General features: G+C 44.5%; 1 protein-coding gene across 1 annotated transcript in view; it reads right to left on the bottom strand.

Moving 5' to 3' along the window:
* The window catches only part of RYR3 (ryanodine receptor 3), a 503,714-nt gene that overhangs the window by 218,810 nt on the left and 261,735 nt on the right, over positions 1–23,169 (bottom strand). The window contains 6 exon segments of the mRNA XM_078053421.1: positions 6,715–6,956; positions 8,809–8,942; positions 16,050–16,168; positions 17,939–18,034; positions 20,307–20,442; positions 21,802–21,970. Coding sequence (XP_077909547.1) covers positions 6,715–6,956; positions 8,809–8,942; positions 16,050–16,168; positions 17,939–18,034; positions 20,307–20,442; positions 21,802–21,970 — 896 coding nt within the window.

Below are 23,169 nucleotides of genomic sequence, written 5' to 3'. Positions count from 1 at the left end.
GGAGATGCGGTAGGGGAACAAAGCTGGACCTAACATACAACTTGGACTATTTGCATCACAATGGTGCAGTGACACACAATCATGTATGCAACGCACATTAGCCTGGGTTGGCCTTGGACTTGGCTGTTGTAACTTTATACCGTGCGTCATTACTAAGAACGAGGAACAAGTTCATTTAAAACAAAGGAATCTAAGCCCAAACTTGAAGAGCACATAGGTTCAACACCTTTCCAGTTTATTTGAGGAGCCTGAGTATTCTTGGGTCCTTTTTTGGAGTTCAGGGATCCCAGGTCTCCAAATCTTTTCCTCCTTATCATAATCAAGTCTGCTATGAAAGGAATGGATGATATTAAAACTCAGCAAATCCTGCTACAATGGTGTCATTCTCAGTATTTCCTATGTTCCCACTTAAAAACCCATCTTTCCTGCTTTGAATGTTTCTTTTTCCTTTCATTTAACTTCTGGCTGATATCATGGTAGTCATTTGAAAAAATTCCAAGGGACTTCTGTGAACTTGGGAACACCAAGCAGTAACTGAAACGCTCAGTGGGTCAACAGACTTTAAAGGTATTCAGATCCTTGCTGGATAAAAATACAAATTAGAAAGTCCTCTACTGTCCTGAGACTCCTCTAAACTAGGACACACTGACGGTGTTGCATGGTAATGCCAATGCCCACTCTTGCCACCCGCTCAGAGTACGCTGTTGCCTTCCGTGCTGGCCTGAGCCTCGGCCAGTAAAGCTCCAGAGCCGCTCTCAACGAGGGATGACAGTCTTCATCTACAGCGGTGCTTTGATGCCATCAGAAGCTGAGTTCCAAGCTTTATTTAGCCTTTAATATGCCATAGTTGCCAAGTGCCTTCCTGAGGAACGGCAGCTGGGAGAATTTCTCCTGTCTGGCTTCCTCCCTCGGTGGAAAACAACAACCAGGATGAGCAATTATATCCTTGTGGTAAATGCCACTGTCTTTTACAAAACTCTATTCTAAGAGAATGGGTGCCAAGTAGAAGCGGCTGCTGGAGCACTAAGATCATCAATAGGCAAAGTGAAATCAGGGCTTGAGCCTATTTTTAAAATGTATGCAGAAAATAGAGTTGGGACCAATATTATCTAGAAACTAAAGGGACACTGTTGATAATTACTGGATAGGAAACACATACTTAGTACTTAGAGCAACGTCTTGGGAAGTCTATTTGAATAAAAAAGTCCATTTCATATAATATTCATGTTGTAAAAGATCATCTGATAAGGTATATTTAGTTTTAAAATGTGAGTAGTGTAAAGATTTTCCAACTAGAAAATAAGGGAATTGGGTAATGGCTTCTGTACAGGGTTTTATAAATCTGTTCTCTTCTAAAGGAAGAAATCTCTAACGCTGTGAGGGCTTTTGAGGCTCCAAATGATTCAGAAGAGTCCTGTACCCCAGGTGGCATGAGGTGTTGGGGCGGGGAGCAGAAGTGAAGTCAAGGAGGGCTAAGTTCAAACACCAAGTCTTTATGTGTTACATGAACCTCGACAGGTTATTTTATTAGAAAATCAGCTTCCACATCTATGAAATGGGGACAGTAATGCCCACAGTGATGCTGTCAAGGGTTGTTTGTAAGGTACCATGTTGATTCCTATGATTTTAATGAAACAAATGACTGATGTCCTGTATACCATAACTCAAGAGGTACAGCGTGTAGCCGTAAATGGGCATTTCTACAACCAGACTCCCTAGGCTTGAGAACTGGCTCTGTCACTTACTGTGTGACCTTGGGCAAGTCACTTACTTTTGTGGACTCACGTTTCCTCATCTGTCAAGTGAAAATAATGTCATTAAGTTGTTTCGGGTTTTGAATGAATTATTCTATGTGGAGTGATTAGGAGAGTGCTTGACACATTGTAACCCACAATAAATACTATTATTGTTTTTGTTTCTATAACTCCAGAAACTTTAATTACTGGGCTAACAGTAGATAAAAGTGCCAAAACATTGTAGGAATGTCTTTTGTAATATCAGGAAAAATTAACAATATGGAGAATCATAGCTTTGAGGGCTGAGTCCAGAAAGTGATTTGAAAAGTCACTGTATTGCATTATTACAATCAGTAAGTCCCTTTATTGAAGATAGTGCTTAAAAAAATAGTCACTTTCAAGTATGTTTAATGTACTTGACCCTTCAGAACAACCAACAGAAGGGAATTCTGAGGAAGGGAAGCAAAAGTAGTTATAGAGCCGAAGCTGTCTCAACTGCTTTTTAAGATATAGGAACTCCATAATCCTAGCGACCACCCACTGAAACAGGCTGGGGAGTCCTGTGTCCTCTCCTTGTCTGAAGAAACTGCCCCTCACTCAGAGGCTTGGGACTACCTGAAGGTCCCAGGAAGCTCAGAAAGGCCATTCCAAATCAGCATTTGAAGATAAAGGAACAACCCACTTTATCATATGCTGCACATCTTCAAATTAACCCAAGGACAGATTACTGCAGGAATTAGCCTCTTCTGATGAGTAATGTAGGCAAATGGAAACACTGATGCTCCGCATTTCCACTCCCCCAGGCACTGCAGAGTTTGGCACTCGAACAGAACACATGAACACTTAGGCATTTGGACAGAGAGAGGATCCAAACATGTAAAAATGCTGGTGTTCTACAGCCACTCTTGGGCTCCTCTCCACATAGCACCGGGCTTCTGGAAAGGTCTGAGTCACAGCAGGGAGTGTCTTGGTAGATGAACCCTGGGACTCATCTTAGCAGGGAGACAGGTAAGGACCCTCACACAAATTCAACTGTAGAGCTAAATGATCTACAAGTTTAGAAAGTCAGAAGTCATAATAATAAGGAAATGCAATTTTGCTCCATTCATTTCCTGTATCACTTATCACTTGGGATGGTAAATTCCTCTGCTTATTCCAATTTTGCAAGGGAAAAAGTTATTAAAGGAAAAGGTAGGTGTTAATTTCCTCCTGTTAAACTGCCCCCCCCAACCCCCCTGCCCCAGGCAGGAACACACTATAGGTGGCTCTGAGCTAAATTCTGAGCCCAAGAGGCTACATGAATGCTTTGTCAGGAGAGGGAAGGTAATGTCATGACCAGAATAGAGTCAGTCCTCTGAAAGGAAATTCCCAGTGGCCAAGCTGATTTAGGAGCCTGTGGGGCAGGTTGGCTGTGTTAAGGTGGGAGATATTTCTAAGGCTGATGCTTGAAAGTGATTTCACAGGCTTCAGTGGCTAATAAGACCTATAAAGACTGCTTTTTCCTTACTAGGAGAAAAAGCTCATTCGAAATCCCATGATCTCACTTGAAACTTCCTTTCCCATTCAGCATGGGACTCAGGTATTCCCTTAGGATGGGGCTGCTCTCATGGTCTCCAGTGAGGTACCCACAACTCTGGATATTGCCTTTATGATTACGGTGGACTCCACAGTCAATAAGGGAAAGGAAATCATATTTACTGGGTATCTAACATGTGTCAAGAACTTCATGTTCCTTCCCTCATTTATTTACTTATTCATTTTTTAAAAATATTTTATTTTTTAAATTTATTTTAAAGACAGAGAACAAGAGAGAGTGTGAGTGGGGGGATGGGCAGAGGGCGAGGGTAAGAGAAAGAGAGAGAGTCTTAAACAGACTCCACACTGAGCATAGAGCCCGATGCAGGGCTCAACCTCACAACCCTTAGATCATGACCTTAGCCGAAATCAAGAGTTGGATGCTTAACTGACCGAGCCACCCACGGGCCCCACCTCATTTAAATTTCTTAAGAGCCTACATTATTTTCATTTTATCTGAGGAAATCAAGTCTCTGGAGGTTAAGTAATTTTTTCTGTGTCAAAAAAAAATCAGTAAATAGAAGAGCTGGGATTCAAATCCAGGCACAACTCCAAAGCTATGTTGTTTCTTCTTGACTCTTTCCAGTGACAAAGTGTTAGGGGCACTATATTTCCTTCCAATACCTACTGACTTTAATAAGTACATTAAAGATCAGTTCAAGGCAATAGCTTAATTTACACATACACATAAGTTTAAAGTTAACAGACCTGGGCATTTACATCTCAAGAAAGGAGAAAAATTGTCATGATGAGTTCCCAGCATCTCTCCCTTGCCACCCTCCACTCCCTCCTGCAGTAAAAGCTGGAGTATCATTTCCATTTCATTTCTTCATCCAACAATTATCCTTTCATCAGATAGTCCAAAATTCACGCTGTCCTGGTGGGAGTCATTAACAGAGCCCTTATTTCTTCAGCTGGAGCACACATTGGCATATTTACCTGCAGTGCCTTTTGCCAGATATATGTTCCCTGTGTGCTGGGTGGGGAATTCAGAATGATGCCAGATCCAAGGAAGCTTTGTGTTTTAATGAGCACAAAAGGCGTAAGTCTTGTAGACATTGGTTTCTCCACAACTCATCAGATGCTGAGGACTGAGGGTGTGAGGTTCTTTGAACACACCTATATGGCATTGGTTTTTTTTTTTTAAGATTTTATTTATTTATTTGACACAAAGAGAGCACACAAGCAGGGGGAGTGGGAGAGGGAGAAGCAGACTCCCCGCTGAGCAGGGAGCCCGATGCGGGGCTCGATCCCAGCACCCTGGGATCATGACCTGAGCTAAAGGCAGATGCTTAACCGACTGAGCCACTCAGGTGCCCTACCTATATGGCATTACATTACTAAGTGTGGGTAATGTTCAGAGAGCCACAATCAGCATTTGAAGCCCTGAGTCCCAAGCCCCTTTCCTGTATCACCAATCGGAAGGGCCACTGCCAGTGATGACTGGTGTGGGCTCGGCACATCTGGCTTCCTAGTCTTCTGAGGAGACAGGACAAGAGGGATGATGGGAGTGCTGCACACTCCTGGAATGATACACAACTAGATGGATGTTCAAGTTCTGAATGCAAACAGTAGTCTTTTCTGGGTGCACTGGATTCTTTGTCTCCTGACTCACTGATGTATTCATTCTGCAAATTTTGCAGAGGGATATATTAATCTGGGAAGGACTGAGTAAAATTTTTCCTTTGAGAATGGTTTCTCTTTGAAACAAGGTCCAATCTGCTTCATCCAACGGTCTAGGTGTCCTTCGTATTTCCTTAGCCAATCCCCAGGCAGAGTTCTGTTCAGGTGTGTCCTGGGACTGTAGCTTGGGTAATGGCGACCAGATGGCAGGAGGTGAGTGGCACTCAGCAGGCAGTGGGGCAATGATTTTCTCAAGTCAATTCCGCTCATTTCCTCATAGATTCAACCCTACCAAACTCAAGAGATGTAGATATGTACAAGCATAAGAACTCTTTCTTTTCAAATCAGAGACAGCTTTCTGAGAACCTTATGACATCTGCTGATGTCACTAAAGGCTATTACAGTACAGCCAGACATGGGCTCCACAAACCAAGAAGGGAAGATCCACCCCCACTCTCCAGGAAGATGGAACCGGGGAAGGGTAAGTTGGGAGGATAAGAGAACAACAAGACAAGGCTTTCACTTCACTCTAACCCATCATCCTGTCATTTTTGCATCTGCTTTTGTCTGTATCACGCTGTCCCCTGGGACACACAAAATGTGGACAGAGATTTCTTTCTTCCTGCAAATGATCCAGCATAAATAAATAAGTAAATGAGCTGACACCATTTCTAAAAATTTTTAAATGTTTCTACTGAATGTACAACACCACAGAAAACTTAAAAAAAAAAAAACCCATACAGACCAAATGAAAATACAGACCAACCATAAGAAATATCATCAGAATCTGAGCTGATGGTTTTAGCCTGAAGGCTGAGGGAGGAAGGAAAATGTAATGGGTTATGTAGTTCCCAGTTACAAAAGAAAATATATAGGTTTGTGTTGTAGAGACAAACTTTGCCCTCATACTGGATTTGGGGAAGAATATGTGTCACGGTTTTTTACATAAGAGGCACGCTTACATAAGGGATTTCTATAAGGGACACAATGACTCCAATTTCAGTTTTTCGAACGACACAGATACAACATGCTGTGGACAATCGACAGAATAGCTAGAGCTCTGGGTCTGGGTGAAAGCCTAAAACTCAGTCCTCCATTTTCATCCAGGTAGAAGCTAACCCATTCCTCCAGGCAGAGGCCATGGACATGCTTGGGGATAGCATCCGTGTATTTTTAAAAAGGAAGCTTTGAATTTTTTTTTAAGTGATTGGCATTTACGATGTGTCAGGCATAGATCCAGACATTTTATAAAGTATATCATGAAACAACATGATGCACTGACATGACAATGGACTTGTAGTCAGATCTGGATCCTTCTCAGTGTGACTGAGATACATTCCTTAAATATCTTTGTGCTGTTTCCACATATGCAACATGTGGTCAACATTACCTACATTAAGGGATCATTGTAAAAATAAAGTGAGGAAAAACAATGTACGGAAGGCATGTAGCTCACCGCCCAGTAAATAAATGCTGAGTCCCTTCCTGTTTGACTATATAGTCCTGAATATCCTATGCAATAAGGACTGCACAGATACAGACACTGAACTTGAGAACGGTTATGTGATCCACACTGGATCATGCAGCTGGAAGTGCTAGAGTCATGGTTCCAAAGCAGGACAGTCTCATCTTAGGTCTGATGCTCTTCCCACCATCTAATTAGTTGACACTCTTGCGTCTGTATCATTTCAACAGAAAATGATCATTGCAGCCTGAACAATTCCAGCCTCGATCATCCTCAGTAAGGGACAAGGGGCCGAAGCTCTGGCAAGGTGCTCACCTGACCAAAGGTGAAGTCCGTCAAAGCCATAGGAGTACAGGTCATCGCCGACACCATTGCCTCCCCATCCTTCTCCTCCACCAGGGTATGGAGCATAGCCTGAAGAAGAGGCCCAGCCCACCCGCAGGTGTGTGGGCTCAGCTGTTAGGAAGGGGTCCACCTGGTCGATGATCAGCTCGAAGTACCACTTCTTGTACTGCGCCGAGCCCTCGGCAACTCCCAGGAAGATGTTGGGCCGAATGCTGAAATGAAACGTGGGACAGGTGGCATCTACAGACTCTCAAGCACCGAGAAAAGCAGAGAGCAAGTTGGGTAAGATCACAGGACGCACTGTGAACTGAAGGCAAGAGCAACTCTGTGTTTTTTGGATTATTCTAAAGTAGAAGAAGCTTAGAGCCTCTAACACTTGATCAAGTACTTAGTGGGAGGTGTCAGGACAACATTAATTCTATTTAAAAATATAAAGAATGTCTCCTTATTCCATTGAAGGCAACCAACATTTGCTGAGTGTTGACCATGGGTAAAAGATGCTGAAAATGTCGTAGAGCTGCGTAACTACAGACCCTTGTTTCTTTCTGTAAGTGGAAGAAATAACTTACTCAAGTTCCATCTCCTGGGGACTTGGTCCAAGCACCCCCGTTCTCACAGCAGCAGATTTTTCAACTAAGCATCACTGACAAGAATGGCCTCTTGAAAGCATTAAGAAATCACTATTAGAAATAAGCCAGACAAGAAAGAACGAACGAAAGAAAAAGACAGACAGACAGAAGCCAAGAAGAGGAAGATAAATACTGCATGCAACTACTTATATGTGGAATCAAAAACAAAAAACAAAAAACAAAAAACAAGTCAAACTCCTAGAAACAGAGAGTAGACAAGTGGTTGCCAGGGGTTGAGGAGAAGGGTGGGATAAAGACAGGCTAGTTAAAGGGTACAGACTTCCAGTTATAGGATGCATAAGGTCCGAGGACCGAATGTATAACATGGTAACTGTAGTTGATAACACTGTATTGCATAATTGAAACTTACCAAGAGAGTAGAATGTAAATGTTTTCACACACACACAAAAAAGGTAAATATGTGAGGTCAAGGATATGTTGTTAATAAACTTATGGGGCAAACCCTTTCACAATGTATATGTATATTAAATCATCACATTCTACACTTTAAATATCCTACAATTTTGTCAATTATGCCTCAATAAATAAAGCTGGAAAAAAAAATAAAATTCAACCTAAAATGGCAAAAAAGGGGAGAGGGGAACAGAAGCCACTCTTAGCCAACCTTGTTAAGGGCTGGAGGATTTAATGTATCCAGCAAACTGGTTAAAAGCTCAGGACAAGGCATTTGGAGTTTCTCTCCAACTGGAATGCTCTTCTTAGATGTCCACTGTTCTGGGCTGGGGGCTCTGCGCCATTTTGGGTGGGCAAGGGAAAACCAGACTGGTACCAAAAGAAAGTCTGTGTGGATGGCTCAGGTCTGCTCTGTACTTCTGAGAAGTTCTTTCCTCACCTTGTAGATTAGGGAGTGGGCCTAGGTAGAAAATTGCTAAAGAACCTTAGGCCTGTCTGATGCGAGGCCAGTGAGTTCACATGACTCCCATATGGCTACATTATGGACCAACAGGCTAAGATTCTATGTGAGCCCATGCTCTTCATCTTGGACTTCAGAGAGAACCCTCGGGTCAATGGCCATGTGCCAGAGGATGCAAGAAACCATGGTATCAACACGGGACATCCATTCTATTAAAAGATTCTAAGGAAAAAAAAGATGGTACCTTAAGATAAAAATGAGTATGTTATGGAGAAGGTATAAGATCTATGTTAAAGTAGAACATGCAACATGGCAGACCACTTCCGGTCAAATTCTCCAGCCCTCAGGTGGAACATACACTCCACTGTTGGCTACTTCAGGGGAAAAGTTTGAAACTCTGTGAAAGGGGTTGGAGTACAAGGCCCTAAAAAAGTACACATTTGTCCAGTCTCATCTCACATGCCAACTTCACCAGGAAAATTATGGGTAGGCAGCACTAGCCCTCTTCCTTTCCTGTCTGGAAACAAGATGGACACTTTGGAATGACGGTGGTGGCCTTACCTGGTCACATCATTAATCAGCCGTGTCTGCAGGAGCAGGTTTCTCCGGGGCAGTAGGTTATCACAAATCAGATTCTGGTTGGCTCTGACTGCGACCCCATTGCAGAGACAGAGGGAGCACAGCACATCGAGAACCTGCAGCGGGACACATTCCCCCCGCCCCCCACCAAACCTCAGGACCACCAGGAGAGCACCGTGGGCAGGACCCAACTGCCAAGACACATGAAGGAAGCAAGCCTCAGGAGGTAGGGGGCTGGCGACAAGTGGGAGGACCTCTTCAGAGTCACGGCCGCCACACCTCCCTCACCAGGCATCAGTGAGCCAATGCTGGAGCCTGCTGCCTCTTAGGGAAATGAAGCTGGATTCCTTCTAACCTGTCTGCCCTCATCTTAGCCCCTCCCCTCCAAACTCTGTGTTCCCTGTGATCACTGCTCTGCTCAAACAGGTGGGAGTCTGAGCTCTGAAGACAGACTGTCTGGGTTGACAGCCCAGCCATGGCAGGACTAGGCTGAGATGAGGCATTGCATCGAGGGCACAAAATCCAGGCATGACACCCTCTTGGAATTGTGCGTGAGTAGGGGCAAGCACCAGAAGGTCCTTCATTGGCCTCAAGCCTAAGTTTGCGCTCCCACCCAGCCTTGGCAGCTCTCTGCGCTAGCATCAGCAGGCACCCAATACAGCTCTTTATGGAAAAGCACTGTTGAAAAGAAAACCACAGACCCAAAACGGCATCGCTTAGGTTAAGGTCCCAAGTCAGTAAGCCAAGACTTAATACCTAACCTAATAGCAGTTTCAAACCCCTAGGAATGTAACCTTTAACCAGTCAACATGGAAATTTCCTCATCAGCACTAGGAAATTTCCTGATAGACCCCATCTGTTCCCCTTAGGAGGGCGACCTTGTGTAAAACAATGGATTCTTTGTTAAGAATTTCCTCTCCCCCCCAACTTAAAAAAACCTTTCCTTTTCTGTAGTCCTTTGGAGCTCCCCTCTACTGCTAGAAGGGATGCTGCCCAATTCATGAATCAGTTAATAAAGCTAACAATTAGATCTTTAAAATTTCCTTGGTTGAATTTTTGTTTTTTAATAGCACTCAGATTCCCATTTGGCCAAGGTCATGTAGCAGGATTGGGAACCTCATGTAGGTCAGTAGAGAGGATAGTAGGGCAGATTCCAGTTCTTGGGTCTCTGGCTGTGATATCATCAAAATTCATTAAGATACCCATCTATTCCCACACAATGGTATTCAATAACCTTCTACCTGCTCTCCTTCTACCCCTAGAGTGAGAACAGAACTTCAAGAGCCCAAGCGGCCCCTGAAACTATGAGACCAGCCACCAAGCCACTTCTGCTCCTCTTTGTTTTCCAGCTACGTGGGAAGTGGGAACAGCCCCCGGCCTCCTACCCACACTATCTCCTTGGGCTGCATCATCTGGCATTCTGATTTATGTTCCTATATTGACAGAGCAAACTGTGCTGGGCCAGGCATTGCTCCTCCCTCTCTCTCCTGCCAGGAAGAATGTGCAAACAGCAGTCAATAAATAACAAGCACGAATGTGGCAGCCGCATCTCAGTCTTTCAAAGTGGCCACTAAGACTCAGTGCTTAGTGGGGCTGGATGGCTTCAGGTTGGTGGCATTTGTATCCATAATTCTCACAAACCAATTTTCTACCTGACTCCCTGAATGTCAATTTTGTTCCAGATAAATACAAAGCACATTTGTGGGACAAGCAGAAAAGAATCCCAAAGGTGGTTTAACAGGAACTCTCACCACTGCCGCTCTGTGAAACATATGGACCATGGAACTGGAAATCCAGAGGATAATTTCTCATTCTAAGAAAAGAGCCATAGATGGCCAGGAAATTAAATACCTATCATCCAGCCTATCACACATTCTCATCCGTCCTGCCTCGGAGTGAAGGCTGTGGGAGACTTGCTGTCATAGCCAGAGGGAGAGCAGAGCTTAATCCACATATAATCGGAACAGCCAGGAGGAAAAAGCGCTCTGTGAGAAGGACTAGACGAACAGAATGTCTCACCTATAAATAAATGATGCCATAAAGCAATGGGGCTGACACTGTTTAGGCTTTGTTTTATTTTTAAATTTATTTTTTTTAAAGATTTTATTTATTTGACAGGGAGAGAGAGAAAGAGCACAAGCAGGGGGATTTGCAGAGGGAGAGGGAGAAACAGACTCCCCACTGAGCAGGGAGCCCGATGCGGGGCTCGATCCCAGGACCCTGGGGTCATGACCTGAGCCGAAGGCAGACGCTTAACGACTGAGCCACCCAGGTGCCCCTAGGCTCTATTTTAGAAGGCATTTCTCAGGGTAAAATGGGGGAATGGGGCCAAACTTCTTTTTCTTAAAAAGCTTAAATGGGTTCTCTTAAAGGTGAAGGGAGTGTAGACAAGACGAGGCCACCACAGGGAGATGCACAAGCATTGAACCTAGAGGTCATGTGTACTTCTGATGGAGGGGGAGCACCTTAGTGACCTCTGGGACGTATGGCCAGATGTGGCAGGTACTGCTCAGCAGTCACCAAGTTCCATTTCCTTCTAGTCCTGAGCCCACAGGGGCTACACTTCCTAGCCTCCCTTGCAGTTATGTGGGGTCATGTGACTAAGTTGTGCGCAGTGGAAGATAAGCGGACATGACCTAACTCTTCTACACAGTCCTCCTTGCACTCATACTCTCTTTCCAGCTGGATGAAGAGATCCAAGGAAAGATTACAAAGTCACGGGTCTCCTTACTCCCAGCGTGATCCAGTAGCATTAGCATTGCCTAGGAGCTTGCCAGAAATGTAGGGGCTTAGAGCACCCCATGCACCCCCACCCCTGCCAGACTTACCAGCTGAGAGCCTTCATTCTAACACGATGGGTAAGCACATTACCTTCTGTGAAACACCGTTCTAGGGGATGGAAAGAACTTGTGTCTCCCAGACTGGAGAACTCCCACTGACTAGCCTAGGGCTGTGATGTGGAAAAAGAAATCTTCCTTATGAGAATGTGGGGTTGTCTGTCTTAGGAGTTAGGCTTCTTTAATTTACACACTGGCCCAACTTGAGAATTTCCCTGGCTCATTCTTTGGAGGCCATTGGCTTCTGCTTGTTATTCTTTTTGTTACTGACACCACAGTTCATTCAATATCCTCTCAGTTTGTTTTTTATTTCCACTTTAGTCTCTACCCCAAACATAGGCTTACGTGGGAATTCTCCTTTAAAAATAAATACCTATTGTATATCCACAGAAACGTCATTTGGCTGTTGCATTCTGTCCTTCAGCTTTTGTCTATAAAAACATCTCCATGCTAAAATGTATTTATTCTGTGTAAATGCTAATTGTACTTATTCTGTGATTTTTTTTAAATCAAGTCCTAGATTTGAAAAATGAGGATTTTGAAGCCCCTGAGGAACAGATTTTTTTCTTGCTGTGGATGTGAACCGGGTGGCAGGAAATGCTTCTATATTGCCTTGGCTGCCTGGGAGCTCAGAGATGATTTAGCAACTGTGTGGGAGCTGATGGTTTGATTACCTGTGTCTTCCCCCCCACCTAGACCAAACCTTCCATTCTGATTTATACTTTCCCGGGACCCATTATGATACTATTTTACAATATATTTTTCTCACGAGTGGCTCCAAATCTTTACAAAAATAAAAAAACATTTATCTGTGACAATGTTGAGACCTGGAGTAGGATAGGTTTGGGGCCAAGTAAAAAGGGCCTATTTTATTTTTATTATAAGATGCTTAGTCCATGGGAAAATGAGAAGGTGATTTAACAGTGTTCAATAACTGTTCTTTTTACCAAACAATAAAATCAGTGCTACTAACATAGTAAGTAAGGTGGGAATGGATTCTGGCTTTACTCATTCATTCCTTTTATTCATTTATTACACCTTCAACAAACATGGATTAAATGCCTGCCATGTAGAACATATCAGCTTGGCACTGCAGCGAGGGGAATGCAAAGTTGGTCACTGCCCTGAAGGAACTTAGAGTCTGTGAGAGACATCTATGTATAAACCTAACGACAGTCTGAAAGGCAGAGTGGAACCACCAAGTAATGGCATGCTAGCTGTATAAGGTTTGAAATGAGGAGACCATGTTCAACCGGAATCAGAAAAAGCTTCATGGACAGAGTGGTATTTGAACAAAGTATTGAAGGGCAGATAGAATTATGATGGGTCCTGGAAAACTAAGAAGTGAGGAGATGGCGGGGGGCATCAGCAAGAGCCAAGTCACTAAGAGGTCGAGGGGCAGGGGACACTGAGAGAAAGGCATGTTGCCAGCACACCCTTTCCTGTCCTTTTCATTCCAAAGTTTGGGTTCTTTCGCTCAAACTTCCTGACTTCCACTCGATCAGGCTTTAGATGAGTGGCAATGTTTTCCGTGGCAGGGATAGAGCTAACAAGGGAAAAATCTTAGAAGAGAGAAGGCATAGTAATGCCGCCACTGTCTACGCTCCCTGTTCTCAACCTGCGATTGGAGCTGGAATGGTACAAAAAGGGGTTCATCAAACCCATGAGATGTACAAACCTTTTTTTAAAAGGAAAATGTCACGACCCTGAAGACCCTGGATGGACCCAGATGGGCATTCAAATTCCAGTCTCAGAAATGCTAACTTGTATAAAAATGCCTTCTAATTATGAATTCTTCACTGCATGGTTTTGTATTTAGAGAACTTTAAAAATAAGAACACAAAATTAAAAATATTCTCACAGAACATGTGGACCCCGAAGAACATGCTCACAGACCACAGTCTGAGAAACACTGGGAGGAATATGAAACTGTGAGTGGGAGACCCAAAGTCTGGTCCTAGTCTGTCACGAATTAGCTGTGTGGCCCCTGGCAGGTGGCTTCACGTCTCAGGGCCCACGTGCCAGCCTTGCTTCGGTCAAGTGGAAATAAGAATGCTACTTCCTGGGGTCATCCTGAGGACAAAGGAAAATGCCTGTGAACACGGAGGACAGTACCTGGCATTTGTCAAATGCAAAATAAATGTTCGCTATCATCATCGTCATCATTACTGCTGCTGTTACTGGAAGAGCTGGGAGGTGCCTGGTGGTTCAAAAATTCTCTATATTTTCAGTCACTGTCTTCATGGAAAACTAAGTGAATAGATCAGAGACATGTGAAAACCTAGGACTGGAGAAAAAGGAGCCGCCTAGAGAGCAAACCACTACACGTTGGCATTTTCCAAACAAAGAGAAAGCATCAAAACCGAAGTCTGGCCTTGCCGTTGTTTTCATCACCAGGCCACAAATAGCCCTGGTGATGATTTGGGACAGGTTTCTCTTTGAAAATAAGTGTTATCCACTCAGATCATTTCTAAGGGAAGGCCTGAATTCATGGCAAGCCAACATTCATCCAAAAATCCACCAAAAGACAAAAAAGGGATATATCCTAGAGGAGGCTTTTATGTACCGAGAACATATTGCCTGAACTTTCACAACATCGCAGGAATTTCTCAAACAGCGCCTTGGCTCTAGAAGATGAAAGACTGCTCTGCTAGTCCACTCAGGTCACATATCAGACTGGGTATTGATTTGTAGCAAAGTCCTTCAGCTCACTCAGGCTCCGATTTCTCCCCTTTGAATGGGCAGAATAGTCATCCACTTGCCACCAAGTGACATCCATTACATGCTTTGTGGCTTCTGGCTCACAGAAGCCATAACAAAGCTGGTTATTCATTAAGCACGTTATGTGGTATGATCATAAAGACCCAGGAGCAATGAAACGAGACAGCAGCTTTTCTCTCGTCAGAGGGCTCCTCCTGACATCTGTATGTAGCTCATGGCTTGGACCATGTGTTACTTGGGTGCTTATCAATTACTCTTATTATGCTTTGTGGACGGGAAGGAACATGTTGGAGCCGACAGACGCTGGTCTAACACTGGAGCCTCATGCCTGCTTTTGATTTACCACATTTGGGAAAGCAATTACAGGCCCCACATATTTCTTTCTCTTCTTTGCCAAGCAATTTCACCAATACTAAGGACCATGGCTTTTTTGCTTCCTAAGGCAGACACACCTAAGCGATGCTGTAGAGGCTTGCTCTCCTGGACCCTAAGATGTGTCTCAAATGAGCAGTGCCCCCAAAGGAGGAGGGCCAGTGACCAAGCCGAGTTTTCTGCACTCTGCAGGAGCACAGCTGCTGCCCCTCATGTCACCTGCTCTTGAAATACACCCCCTCAGCCTGAGGACGCTCCTGTTCACTCCCATTAGTCAGGGCAGTAACCCCCCATCTACAGGGCAGATATTGAAAGGTCAGGAAAAAACACATTTTAATAGACTTTCCCTGCAGATTGTTCTGTCTTAGCCATATAATTAGAGACTAGGACCATATAATTAGAGAGGTAGAACTTTAAGACACCTCAAAAAATTGATAGAGCTTTCCACCTTAGTAAATGAAATGGTATTATCTCCACTGCCCAGAGGATATCACTGAGCCCCAAGTCACACAGCTGTTTTGTATCAAAGGGAAGGACCTGGGGTGCCTGGGTGGCTCAGTCATTAAGCATCTGCCTTTGGCTCAGGTCGTGATCCCGGGGTCCTGGGATTGAGCCCCGAATCAGGCTCCCTGCTCAGCGGGAAGCCTGCTTCTCCCTCTCCCACTCCCCCTGCTTGTGTTCCCTCTCTCACTGTGTCTCTCTCTGTCAAATAAATAAATAAAATCTTTAAAAAAAAAAAAAAGGGAAGGCCTGGCAGCTTCAGTCCTCTAACTTGCTCATGTAGATTCATTTACTTCACTTGGTTCGACTCAGGGCAAATCTGATTTCATTCACTAACAAGCCAGTTGCCAAGACTTTCTATACTAGTTTTATCTGATTTTTGTATCTCTTCTTTATACAGCTTGGTATTAGCTGTTCCACTACTGAGTTCCTGGGCCCGAGGGTGGGAGCCAGTCCTGCAGTTGGCCTTGTCCAGACCCTCCTAACTCAGGGCCTCCCCCCGTCAGCTGTGTGCTCAGGGCTGAAGACAGTGAGTGGGGCTTGGGAAGCCGGTGGAAACAGAGAGAGAGAACATGCAAGACCCAGTATGACTGTCTGGCTTGGAGTGTGCTCCTAGGCAAGGAAGGGTCTTTCAGATCCTCAGTTTCCCAAGGTTCACCCCCACCCCCAAATCAAAGCTGAGAAAGAGATTAGTCCACATGCTCTCAGTAACACACACCGGTTATGAAGCAGCAGGGAGGGAAAAGCCAGGTCAAGGCCATCCCTGTTTGGGTTCTTCTTCCAGACACCCACCTTGTGATTCCGTCCATGCTTATCCAATAAGGAGATGATGGACTTGATGTGGCCCTCGGCTATCAGATTTAAGGCTTCTGGGCTTTCAATCAAGATGCAGTGTAAAACTTCCAAGATACCTGCATGAATGTCACAAAAATCACCTGGACATGAAATAAGCTGCGGAACCGACCATCATCTAGAAACCCAAATTATGAGTGAAAAGACAATCCTGAAGGGACAGGATATTATCGGTTCCTTGACTCTATTAAATATTTCTGGCCAGAAGACAGACTGTGGCCATGTCTTGTAGACTTCAGGAGCCTCGGCGGCCTACCTCGTCTGTAATTCAGAGGGGAGTTTTATTTAGTATTGGCCGCACCTCCCTCCTTCCTGGACAGACATGGATCCTTCTATGTCAAAATAGAGATAAGCAGCAAGTGAAATTAGTCAGAGAAAAACAAATACCAGATAATTTCACTCCTATGTGGAATTTAAGAAATAAAGAAAAAAGAGACTCAAATATAAAGAACTGGTGGTTACCAGAGGGAAGGTGGGTGAGATGGGGATGAAGAGTACACTTATCTTGATGAGCACGGAGTATTGTATAGAATCGTAGACTCAACTATGTTGTACACCTGAAACTAATATAACACTGTATGTCAGTTAGTTATACTTCAATTTAAAAAAATTACAGAGAAGTGGCTGTAAAATGAAATTATTAATTTGGTCAAGCCAAGCAATACCTAAACATATATAAAAAAGCAAATGCCCAGTTTACTATAAATTCTAAACGTCCTTCAAGTAATTTAGAAAATATCTGGAGTATTCCTTGAATGAGAATTTTTCTAGGACCCACCCCAGAAATTATTTTCATTTCAGAAGTACTGGTGTTATCAAGCAAACTATAAACTCACTAAATAAAGACTATTTGTCTTTGCCCCTTTTCTCAGCACGCTGCATGGTTTTCTGTATTAAGCGAAGGCTAAAGGAAAGCTAGCTGGTGCCCTCGCAGCCTGGCACCTACAAGGGTAACACACCATGATGAAACTGCAAGGGAAGTGGTTAGCCAATATCTTTATTGGTTTTACTGAGAAAATTCCCCTTGGTTCTGTGTTTCTCGAGGCTTTTATAAATTACTATGAAATGTAATCTGGCCCATAGAGGAGGCACTGAAGAAAACAGAGGCTTGGGAAGACATAGGTGTAGGTAGATAGTCCTTAAGAGAGCCTTCCTTTGGTCTGTCTGTTCAAGCTCCAGCCATCTCTAGACAATGAAAAAAGCATCAAACCTTTCAGCGTCCAGAGAGGGGCCCACATCTGTCATGTTCACTCATAACTGAGGAAGACAACTTCTGAACCTCACTGCAGCCACTTACCCTCGATAACTACTCTCTGGTTCAAATTCTCTGTGAGTCATCAAGAAAGATTATAGATACAATGTCAAGGGTGATTGAGGTTTTAGAGGGGGAAACCATCATTTCCTCCTCTCCTCATCCTTCAGTCTGCTTCTAACCCAAACAGTTAGGAGAAGTGTGTCCAGAGAGGATTTAGAAACCCTGAGAAAAAGAGTGCAGGCAACAAGGGAGGAGACCAGAAACCTGGGATGTGGGGTGGCGGGGGGGTAGGCGATTAAAGGATCCAGGGGATGGAGATGAACACACAAAGTGAAAAATGAAACAGAAAAGGAAATCGTTGAAGTCTGGGTTAGAGTTGTTAAATAAAGCCAGAGCAGTGCCAGGAAGATTTAGGACTTTCTTTTTGTTGGGGTAATTATTTGAGGGTTGTTTACAACTCAGTGGAAGAAAGAATTATTCAAAGATTCAACTTTTTTACTTTTTCTTTTTTTTTTACAGAAAGAAAAAAAAAAACAAACCCCACCTTCTACAGTTGTTTCCTGTCAATTCTTACCTGAGGAAGATTCTAGTCTGTCCAGTTTGCTGATTAGCCAATCAAGGTTGTTAGAGAATTGAGCGCAGTTGTTTCTGTTTCCACGAATGAGAGCAGCTGCAAAGGACACATTTGAACATGCAGGTTAAAGGGCATACGGATGAGCATAAGAACCTGGGAAGCTGTCGAATACTTCATCTGCTTAGCAACTAAAAGGAACTGAGTATAACAATCTTCCCCTTCCAAGCCCTTGGATACAGTTGTTCCTATATTTGGAAGAGTAAAAATCTACCATTCACTCAAATATTCCAGAGAATCTATGTACTGAACATCTGTCCACTTGCTGGGAACAGAGCAGTGGGAAACCAACAGCAAATCTCCTGCCTTTACAAAGAAGACAAAAGACACAATGAACACACAAACTAATAGAATTACTTCAGATAGTGATAAGACAATATCTGCTTGGTTACTGGTTTAAGAACTCCATTCTTTGCACTGTTCTTAACCCTAGCTAGAGATTTGCTATTTTTCAGAGCTAAAGAGAGGCATCCTAGTGAAAAGAGCTGGAAAGGTTGGTTAAACTAACAGGCAAATAATAAGGAAACGTGAAACTCTAAAATATCTAAAACACATCAGCATATGACAATGGTTCCCGAAGTGTGGTCCCAGGATTGGAATGTGTCACCGGAGAACTTGTTAGAAATGCTAATTCTCCGGCCTTATCCCAGATCTACTGAATCAGAAACTCTGGGGATGGGACCCAGCATTAGTGTTTTAACTGGCCCTCCAGTTGATTCTGATGCCTGCTCATGTCTGAGAACCACTGGTAGATGATATTGCTATGGGAGGGAGAGAATACACGGTCAGTAGATTTTCACTAAGCTAGACCCAGCAACCTTCCTTCCATGGACCTGGCCTCTGCAACAAATCCATGTAAACTGGGTTCATGTGCTTGCTCCTCATACTGTTGGTTTTCAAAGATGGGTTTTACAGCCGCCTGAAAGATACTTGGATAAGGAAAGGTCTTCCTCAGGACCTCTCCTTTGTATCTGCACAGTTGGAGGAAGGCAGAATTCAGTGCAATTTCCAGGTCAGCTGCAACAAGCTGGGTGCGGGGGCGGGGGGGGGTCAGCTGGCCTCACACCATAGTTCTAGCATTTACTACATGTATGGCCTTAGGGAAGTTATGACATTTCTGTGCATCAGTTTCTTCTGATTCAGGACTAAATGGGTAAGGGTACCTAGACCTCAAAGTGTTGTTCTGCAGATCTAAAAGAGATATTCCACTGCTTGGCACAAAAAGCTCTGTAACTATTAACTACTACTGTTGTAAAAATTACTGAGTTTGAGCCATACATACCATTAGAGTTGGAAGGTATTAGAGTTGGAAGGGGTTTTACAAGGTCACACAGAACAGTGGTAGTCTAATCAGCCTGACCCTTGACATTGAGAAGGGGTACAACCTGACGTCTCTGGCTCCCCTCTGGCCCACTCAACTTTCTATGGACTCCCTCTAATGGGACATACACTTCAGAGCAAAACCCCAAAATGCTGCCTCGTCATCACATCTGGGCAACTACCGGTGGCCACCTTCTCACACAGGCCAACACTGTCTTCCGCTGCCTCCCCTGCACAGTGTGGTGGTTTGGGCCCGTGTGGAGGCGCTGGTTACTGCAGGCCGCGGGACATCACCCCCACTCCGTGCTGTGAGAAGAAAGGCTGGGTGCTGGAACTTCCTTACTCTCTGCCTTTATTCCTCCCACCAAAAGGAAATAGCAGTAGGAATCACGACTGACCGACAGTCGGCCAGTGAGAGGTCAGAGAGCTACAAAGAGGAACCGTCCTTAACATGCAGGTGTCCAAGTCTAAACGTGGAGGGCACTGCAAACACGTTCGAGTCTTGTTCCCTCATTTTAAAGACGAGGGACTGAGGTTCAGAAAGAGTAAGTGACTGTCAAGGGTTTTATGGGTAGTTTTGGCAAAACTGATCCCCACCTGCTTTCACTTGCTGCTGACTTCTTGCTCTAAGTGTGGGAAGCACAATAAGCTGCTGGCTAACAGAATGAATGGCTGGGTGAGAATCAAATGGTTAGAAAAGGCTTCCAAGGGGCACCTGGGTGGCTCAGTCGTTAAGCGTCTGCCTTCGGCTCAGGTCATGATTCCCAGGGTCCTGGGATCGAGCCCCGCGTCTGGCTCCCTGCTTAGTGGAAAGTCTGCTTCTCCCTCTCCCACTCCCCCTGCTTGTGCTCTCTCTTTCTCTCAAATAAATAAAATCTTAAAGAAAAAAGAAAAAGCTTCTAAGAATGAAGCTAGATGATCCTCGGCCAAGCTGTAGAGACCCCCCACCCCCTTGGAAATCTTCCCAGGGAGAGGTTGTGCGTGTGCTTACCCAGCAGCTGGTACAGCAGGTTCAGGATCTCTTTCCAAGCCATGCCGCTCTCCTCCCTTGCAATCCCTGCAAAGTGTGCTACGCTGTTGTAGATATTTAAGCGGTCAATGCAGTTTAACACAAGGGCCAACATTCCCTGTGAAGGAGATGCAGGGCAAAGTGAAAGCTCCCGATTAAGAAAGCAGGATCCTTTTGTTCTTTTCCCTCCCAGGTCATTCACCTTTTATAGCTGATAATGCTTATGTGCACACAGACCTTCACGGTGCCAGTTTGGGTTTTGTTTTCTTCCTAAAAACAAAATATACATTCTTATGCCCCAGAGACATGAAATAGCATCCATGGGGGGGGAGCAAGTTAGCAGTTTCCTCATGACGGGTTTGCCCCCATGTGTTTAACTCCATCTAAGGACATATCGAAAGAGGGAGCATGAATGAGTCTCACAAAAGCTTGCTCTGGGCCTGGTGTGAAATGATTCTGACTCACCCAGAAACAGCCCTTGATACAGTTCCTATTTTCCTGTTAAATCTAAAGGAAGTTCAAGAAATTCCATTCAGATGCACAAGACAACCATGCTTGCTTCCTCCCTCTCCCCTGTCAAAAGGGTAGGATTTAGAAACAATAAAACCAAAAGTGGATTTTAACTGCTTTTCTTCTAAATTACAATACGATGCCACCCAGTGAAAACATCTGTGCTTATTCTTAAAGAGATATTGTTTCAATAGCCTTTCAGGGATCATGTCCCCAGAGCCGGTCTGCTTGAATCAGGAGACTGAGCAGGAATGGGTCTATATGCCATTAACTTTGGAAACGCCCAAGGGACAACCCCTGTCCCCAGGAACGGGGGCACTGCAGGAGTGTGACCATGACCTGTTATTGCCAAATCATCACATCCAAGTCAAAGAAGGCATGTGACTTTTCTAAGATCACACCTAGCCAGGGATGGAGCCAGAACTTGAGCCAGGGCCTCCTGAGTCCCACATTAGTTTTTCCTTGCATCCAGGTCTCATCCCTAGTGACTCAGACGCTCAGGTTCTAAGACCCGGCTTTGTTATCTTTCAAACTAAGGTCGTCAGTCATTTCTGATGTGGTAGAACCTGGGCATTTGTATTTTTTCAAACAGGTTTCCTAGGTAATTCTGACATCTTCTAAAATTTGGGAAACACAGCCAATGCCATGCTTTATGAGATTTACTGAAAATAGATTTGGGATATACATGTGCACTGTGGCATTGGAGCTTTCAAAGACAGTTTGGTTGGAGTGTGCCCAGGCGCATGGTTACAACGTGTACTGGGAGCGTAACCACGCGCGCTGGACAGGGAAGGTGGGCTTCCGACGAATCCTTTTCTTCCCAGCGTCCTTTCTCTCTTGTTCTTTCGTAACTATGTGCATGCATGGAGACAAAGCTAAATGCAATCATAGGGATATTTTAGCTCTGGGAATTTATGTATTTATTCTCTCACAAAGAGAATCTCAATTTTTAATTTTTTTGACTTACTTCTTCCTTGAAAAGGTTCTGTCTGTTCTTGAGTGAGCGGAGCTTGTTCTGTTTGTCTTCGTGCTGCATCTCCTCCTCTGGGGGCTGAAAGTAGGCAATCAAGTCCTGCAAGGTCTGCAGGACCTCTGCTATTGGCAGGGCGACAGGCGCAGCTGTGCGATTGTTTCCACTGAGAACACAAGATGGACACGGCTCAGACGCTGGGCCTTCGGCAGGGACCCTGACACACATCTGCCGGATCCTGGTTCCTACCTGCCCCACGTCGGGCACCAGGCACTGCTTCCTGCAGTGGTCACTAAGTGGATGACCACACATCGACGTGTGCCAACCAACAGAGCCACAGAAGAAAATGGCTGACTCGATGTTAAAGACGTTTCATCAACAAAGGGAAAAGACCTGTGCCTTCTGCCACGCTTTCTCATTTTTTAAATAAGAACACTTTTTAAAAAGATTTTATTTATTTATTTGACAGAGACAGACACAGCGAGAGAGGGAACACAAGCACGGGGAGTGGGAGAGGGAGAAGCAGGCTTCCTGCTGAGCAGGGAGCCTGATGCGGGGCTCGATCCCAGGACGCTGGGATCATGACCTGAGCCGAAGGCAGACGCTTCACGACTGAGCCACCCAGGAACCTCGATAAGAACACTTTTAAAAATAAAACTTACAGTTCTTTCGAACCATCACAGATTCCTCTTGGAATAGGTTAAACCTAAGGTTGGAAGGGTTTCTATCACCTCCATCCATATTTTTGTCTTCTCTCTCCCTTTCTGTCTTTTTCTCTCTCCATGTTTTTCATGTCTCTGCATGTGTTTTCCTCATAAAGGTTTTATGTGTGCACGTACACACCAGCTCCCCCCGTGGATGTCTCCTCCTGACTTCCTGTGTGCCCTCCCCTCTCCTTCTCAGCAATTCCCCCCCATCTCTCCACATCCTTCCTCTCTGCCTTTGTGTCCCCTCCTTAGTGTTCCCTCTGCCGCCATCTCTCTTGCTCTCTCTGTTGTGGCTCTCCTAGCCTGAATGTGTGTTTCTGTCTGACTCGGTCATAGTTTTTCAAAAAGTCTTATAATTAAATCCTGTCAATACAGGGAGACCACAAACCTCCACAGATGGCAAAATAAGCCTTCATTTCCCATCCCCTTGATGGGTACACTGGTGAGCCTTCTGGAGAGCAAAGGCTAAGAGGAGGAAGGGGGAAATAGACCCATCCCCTGTGCAACTGCATCACTGCCCCAGGGGACTGAGAATTGGTTGAATGTATAAATAACGTCAGGGCTTTTCCTTGGGTCAATTTCTGAGGAGTTCTCCCCTGCATTTACAGTGTATTTGGTTACCTATTAATCTGGACACATGCTGAGAAAAGACTTATTT

Source organism: Halichoerus grypus, chromosome 8, assembly GCF_964656455.1.
Source record: "Halichoerus grypus chromosome 8, mHalGry1.hap1.1, whole genome shotgun sequence".
Taxonomy (NCBI): domain Eukaryota; kingdom Metazoa; phylum Chordata; class Mammalia; order Carnivora; family Phocidae; genus Halichoerus; species Halichoerus grypus.
This window is presented reverse-complemented; position numbering and strand designations above follow the sequence as displayed.